The sequence below is a fragment of the Cavia porcellus genome, unplaced genomic scaffold, assembly GCF_034190915.1.
Source record: "Cavia porcellus strain 051 isolate PalLab524CR breed Dunkin Hartley unplaced genomic scaffold, mCavPor4.1 scaffold_22, whole genome shotgun sequence".
NCBI classification, from domain to species: Eukaryota; Metazoa; Chordata; class Mammalia; order Rodentia; family Caviidae; genus Cavia; species Cavia porcellus.
Window position 1 is genome coordinate 30,697,921 of NW_026947505.1, and position 6,671 is coordinate 30,704,591.

At 41.1% G+C, this 6,671-nt stretch overlaps 1 protein-coding gene across 9 annotated transcripts in view; it reads right to left on the minus strand.

Annotated features, from left to right (window-relative positions):
* Positions 1 to 5,026: 5,026 nt before the first annotated feature.
* Positions 5,027 to 6,671, minus strand: part of Map7 (microtubule associated protein 7) — a 168,198-nt gene continuing 166,553 nt past the window's right edge. For all 9 annotated transcript variants that reach the window (XM_063233001.1, XM_063233005.1, XM_063232999.1 and 6 more), the window contains one exon: positions 5,027 to 6,542. In XM_063233001.1, the coding sequence (XP_063089071.1) occupies positions 6,532 to 6,542 (11 nt within the window). In that variant the 3' untranslated portion in view covers positions 5,027 to 6,531. The remainder of the gene's footprint in view (positions 6,543 to 6,671) is intronic.

The window sequence follows — 6,671 nt, forward strand, 5'->3', positions numbered from 1 at the left end:
CAAATTCCTTTGTAAGAAGGATTTATTGGCGTTTATGAAACTGACAGAGTGCAGAAGAGGCTGTGACAGTCAGGGCTCCGCAGCTCCTCAGAACATTAGAGATGTCGGTGTCCCACCTTCCTTGAGACTCCCTTGGCCTGGCTTTCGGGACACAGCTGAGACCTGGTGTCAAGTCCTGCCAGCCACGCCTTGGGCAAAGTAACCCTTTCGTCTCAGTGACTTTTGTAGTAGTTTCTTCAGGCTGCTGGCTTTTGAGTCTCATCATTGTTGAGAAACCGAAGCAAGTGTAAAAGAATCCCTCATGGAGGAAAGCTACGGCCTGGGATGGTGCATGGCAGGGGAGAGACAGCGGGGGCAGAGTCTGGCAGGTGTGGGACACAGTGCGCACAGAGCAGCAGCTGGGAGCAGCCGGGATGGTGTCTTGCTCTGGACGGCTGCTTTCCCTCTAAAAGCGGGGGCTAGCAACCAGGAACTGGCTCGGCTGTGAGAAGCAAGATTTGTAGCATGAGTCAAGCACAAATGGATCTGGGTGTGTGCCAATCCTAGACACAAGATCGGAGGAACATGGACCTTTTCCAGTTGGCTCAGAGGTTAAGTAGAGAATGTCATCACCCACGATGTGAGGGAAGCCGGTAAGTTACCATAGTGATGGTGACACCTTTTGGTGAGAATGTCAAATTCATCTTTAATACGCTTCTAGTTTTGGAACTATGCTACATTTCTGTTCCATTCCTTCCTATTATTTTCTCATCAAAAAGTAGACTTTTAAGGTTTTTGCCCTTATATTCAATTTACCTAAAACATTATTGTAATAGAGAACTGGGCGTGGTGGCACAGGACTGTAGTCTCAGCTACTAAGGAGGCTAAGGTCGGAGAATCATTTGTGTCTGAGTAACACAATGAAACTCTTATAAATAAATAAGTCTTGAGGGTTGGGGGAGGGAGGAGGAAGGGGAGGAGAGAGAGAGAGAGACAGAGAGAGAGAGAGAGAGAGAGAAGTGACAGACACTGGTACTCCAACCCTTGCTTTGGCAGCAGGAGCACAGGGATAGTGCAGTAGGACTTGCCTCTTGAACTAAAAGAGGTTTCAGGGACTGTGAATCAAGGGGGTTTTTGTTATTGTTTGGTTTTTGCAGCACTAAGGATTGAATTTAGGGCCTTTCCACTGAGCTACATCCCCAGTCCTTTTAAAAATCATCTCATTTTGACACAGGGTCTTGTTAAGTGTCCAGGCTGGCCTCAAATTTGTGATCCTCTTGCCTCAACCTCGCAGGTAGTTGGGATAATAGCCACCATACATGGCTTTTTTTTTAAATCCTAAAGACCTCAGTAAAAAGCATCTGAGGACATAGTTACAAAGGTAAGAAAACAATTCAATGCCAGAAAATAGAGTAGAAAAGATAATAGATGAAGCTATAGTACACTCACCATTGTTAATTTTATCTGATGGTAATTTTATCCAAAGAACTGAAGTTACTTTGAAAATATAGTCTGATGGGTGCAAATCTGTGACAAAATAAGAACATTAGCTTTTTTTCCAAGTTAAATTTATTTGTTAAACTTCTAAGCTCTTTGAATAAGATAAACTAGCACTTGTAAAAATTATATAAATTGTGCTAAACATTAGTTCTGGTGTCCCCGGAGGCAGATCTTCTGATGATTTGAGTACAAGTAGTTTATCTAGGAGGTGGCAGGAACTCCACCTCCTAGAGGAAACTGAACAGGGAGGAAAGGTCATAAAATGGAGCAGTACCAAGCCAGCCACCAGTGACAGGAGCTCCACTCTGCAGGAGCTCCAGGAAAGGACAAAGGTGAGAATCGGAGCGTTCAGCTGCATGCAGAGCTGCTCACCTATAATCCCAACTACTCTGGGATTTCAAGATCAAGGCCAACCTGAGCAACTCAGAAAGTCCCTGTCTCAAAATAAAAAGGGCTGGAGATGTAGCTCTGTGTTACAGCATTTGCCTGGCAAATTCAACAGAGCCCTGGGCTTAATCCCCACTGTAGGGAAGAAAAGATCACACTGGAGGCAGGGCCTTTGGTGAGACTCTCAGACATGTCAAGGTACAGACCTAGAAGTGGGTCAGTGATAGCAACCTTTTTTGTTTTTTTGAACTGTTAGCAAAATAATACCAGTCACTGCTGTCAATTTTCACTTAACTTTTCCATTTGTCCCTCTAGTAAATTTGAAAACTCCTACTGAGATGCAGTTACCCCATAAGCCACAGGTCAGGTCACTGTGACAGAAATAACTGTGGAATAGGTACAACTGAGTGAGAAGGATTCCTGGCAACCTGAGGACAAAGGATGACCAACCAAACACTCTTAGTGTCCAGGCTGGCCATTCCTGATCTGCCACTCCAAGAAAGGCCACCAGTTCTTGCCTAATACATCTCAGGACAGAGGGAGCAAAAGACATTGTCACAGACAGTTGACACCTGACTTGCCTAATTACCCTCTCAGCCAGCTGATTTAGAAGCTGACCAAGGTTGACTGTGACTTCTGGAAAAGCATTAAACATCCCCAGGTTTGTAGGCACCTATAACTCTGTGCTAGAGGGTGTCAGGAAATGTCTCCAAATATATGACAATGTCAAGTAGCTGTAATTTTTGGGAGAGGTGGAGGAAAGAATGATCATGAAATGCAATCATAATGTAATACCAACACAGTGATTAGAAACACGAATTCTGTTCTAGTGAAAATAGTTCCTGGTTAGCTCATTTGGTAGGTGCCAAGAAGCATCCTTTTAAAAAGATGACTAATGGCACTCCAGTCCACTGTTAGAAAAAGTGATGTTTCTGCCTGCTAGTTTCCTGATACCCTCTGCCTATCTTCCACAGGCATCTCAAATAGTCTGAACATTTATAATGTGGCAGAAACTTTACTCTCATTTAATTCAACCTTAATAACTACTAAGACAACCCGATGAGATGGGCATTGTTCTCCCACTTAGAGATGAAAAAAATCAACAGAGAACACAAGTAACTTCAAGCCTCCTATGGCCAAGGAGTAGCAGACCTGGCATTCAAGCCTAAGCACTGCTCCAGATACCAACGATTAATAGTGTTGCTGCTTCTTCCAACTATTAGTCCATCTCAGCCTGTCCTTATACCCTTCTGCGAGGTATCAGAGACTCTTTTGAACTTTATTAATTTTTGCAATAATTGTTAAAATTATTTTTGATCCCTAAAGTAGCAATCAAATCCACCAACATAAAAACCTGAGTCACCAGGGAGATAATTAACAAGATCTCTAATTATAATGAAACCAGCACTGTCCCTTCTGTTCACACAACATGCTTTTCTCTCACTAAGTCTTGCAAAGCTTTCTGAGTGTCTTCCCACAACCAATGGGGTGCCAAAGGGAGGCAGTGACCACCTAGAGCAGCGATGGAGAAACTTTTAGAACTTTCAGTAACACACCCCACTGTGGCGCATGTGTGGTAGGTTTGCCACCCAACCCAGAGCGTCTCTAAGTGGACTCAGGTGCTTAAAGTGAACATGTTCATTATGTGAACATTTTAAGACAACAAGGGAATGATGCTTTTTAGTACATTTATTTTTAGAAAATGCATTGTGTAACTTGACCCAATAGCTATTTTACTATGCTTGTAATCTTCAATATACAAAACAGATTGAAGTCAATAGTCAAATAATTTCCTTTGGTTAAAAAAAAAAAAAAGCAGAAGACAGGTGGATTAGTGACTGCTAAATGTACCTTAAGGTGCTGTGAGGATAAACTATGTCGTGTATTTGAAACACCCTAGTTAGCTAGCAAGGCAGATACTTCCAACATCATCATCCAAATCTACATCAGCTGGCATGGCATGTAAGTAATTTTCACTGGCCAGTGCAGCTTGGAAGGTAAATGGTTGCCTAGAAAGTTTTTAAGAGGCAAAACCTATGAGACAAGACTCTAGCAGATCCTGCAAGCTAATGACTTTTCATTAGTACCTTAGGTCTAGAGTTCTCTTTGCTTCTGTCCACTTCCCACCTCCACATGTGTAAGACTGTAGCCTAATTCAGCCAGAGTACTTAATTCTGCTTTAAGAGTGTCACTGCTTTGGCCTTACCGTGAGTCTTCTTCCCAAAATGCCAATGGGATTATTTATGGTTTTTTTTTTTTTGTCTTTTTCCTTTTTATCGGTACCGGGGCTTGAACTCACGACTGCCTGCTTGCAAGGCAGGCGCTTATGCCGCTGAGCCAAATCTCCAGCCCCTGGAATTACTTAGGAATAGAGAAGGAAGTTCCCCAAGCTCCCCGGAGGTCTTGTTTGCTAATAAATATTCATGTAAAAGACTGTTCCAGATTTGCTTTTGTCAGTGAGGAAACCTACAGACTCACCTTCTGTAATAGCTGCAGGCCACCTTCCAAGATGTGACAGTGAATGACTAACTTGGCCTACAGTTTACAATGCTATAAAAGCAAACTGCAAGCTACTGGACCCTTAGCCTATAGTGAGGGTCACCTTTGATCCCCTAGCACTTTCCCTAATGTGGAGCCCTACAGATGATCTCAAGGTCAGTAGAGGAATATAGTTTTAAAAGCTAGACAGAATGCAATTTAGCTGTTCTAAAGGTCAAAGTTATTCTCTATATATTCTCTTAATATAGCTAGAAATTTTCTATTTTCTCTAATTAAACTTGATTACTTAGAAGAATTTCAGTTTGCTAATGATTGCACAAGTTTAAAAATATAAATGACAGCACTGGGAATGGAGCTGGTGGGCGCCCAGCACACACAAGGCCCTGGACTCAATCTCTGGTATTTTGGGGGCAGGGAGGAACTACTGCTTGACATTTTAAATAAATCTATGCTATCTGTCAACTCAACAGGGAGCCAGGAGAAGGTCACTGAGGTTAAATCAAGGGCAATTTGGAAACTAACAATACACTACAGCACATTTGAGAGCCCTAGGTTTGATTCTCAGGAACACACACACACACACTCAGACTGACACATACTTCCTCCCCAAACAAACAACAAAGGCCAAGTGTTGAATTGTGACATATGAAAATCCTAAAAGTAAAACTATGGCAAATATTTTATTTGGTGTTTCATGCTAGGTTGATTTAAACAAATAAAACAACTTTGTTGAACAGAGTTTTTAATACAATGACTATGTGTACACAGACAACTGAAATAAGAAAAAACCCAAGTTAATGTTTTGACAAAGCTGTTGCTAAAGATCATATTCTTGGATTTAAAAGAAACAGTCCAAGAGATGAATATTCTCTCATTCAATCCAGGAGCTGAACTAATCCTTCCTTTAACAAAATAACACATTAGACTGGTATAAGTTTATCTTTTTTTCAAACATTCCACATAAAGACATGGATTCCCTCAGAGTTCCCTCTCTTTCTACACTTAGTCATTAGTTGTCTCTTAAATGGGAAAATAAAATGGAGTTTATATTAGTGAATGAAAGTGCACGTTTGTACAGCTAGGCTCAGCAGCAAAGTGAAGAATAATGATGAGAAGTGAGAAGTGAGAAGTGGGCGGCCACGCAGCGGGAGGACGGTCCAGCGGAGGCCCTGGCCAGTATGCTGCGCGGTCCACCTTCTATCACGTTTTCGTTGCTCTGAAACGAGCAAAATCAAATTCTTTTTTTACTTAAAGAAACAGGAACCCCCACCCACCCACTGCCCTGTACAATTTGAGATCAGATAAGGCAAAGATCAGTCCCCACCAGCCTTGGGGACAGCAGCAACATACACACGTCAGCAGTAGCCCTGAATCACCAGTGACACCCTCGCACAGCAACGTCAGAAGTAAAATGCCTCTCAGAAAGCAAATCTGCAGTGTTGTCACATTGCTCTAGTTTATTTGATTGGTTTGGAAAAACCTTATAAATACATTATGTCAGAGGTGAGTAAGTTATGGTCTTGCTTTGAAAAAATAACGTCTTTTTCACATTTTAAAACTGTTAGGGTGCTTCTGTAAAAGGAGCTCAAAAAGAACGTGACAGACAGTGGGGTTCACAGAATGTTCAAGTGCAAGTTGCATTTACAAGAACCTGGGAGTCTGCCTATAATTTGCCTCTACAAATAGAGCTTTTTGCAACAATGTTTAAACAAACAGGTTTAATTTAAACACCTCCTCTAGTCACTCTACTTGTAGAGAAAAGAGGTACTTATTTTTCAAGTATTGTATTGCAAAAGGAACTTTTCTTTGCCAATTTTATACATTAAGCTTCTAAGAACAAAATATCTCTGAAAAATCATGCTTAGCCCATTTCTTTTAGAGTCAAATGCTCTTGTCTTTTAAAGAATGCAGAAAAATATCAGTTTGCTAAGAAGGAACACACTGGAAAAAGCCATTTTAAAGTACTGCAGAACAAGGAGCATTTATTTCTTTCTGTTGGCGAAAATTACTAAAAAGTCTGTTGTAATCGGCTGGTTTTAAAGTCCTGAAAATGATGGTCAAGCAATCTTTAGAAAACTGGAGGGGATGGATGCTCCTTGGAGGCATGAAAGGAATTCCATTAATCATAGAGACTCAATTTCTGCTTTGGTGCTTCAGAAGAAATGTTCATATAACTTCTATAAGAGGAGACATAAAAGGGAACAGATTAATATGACACTTATTTACAATCTTAGTGAAAGAAAATGACAGTGGTATCTTCACTTCCAAAATATTACCATGTTGTTAGATATTTTGTCTTATATAAG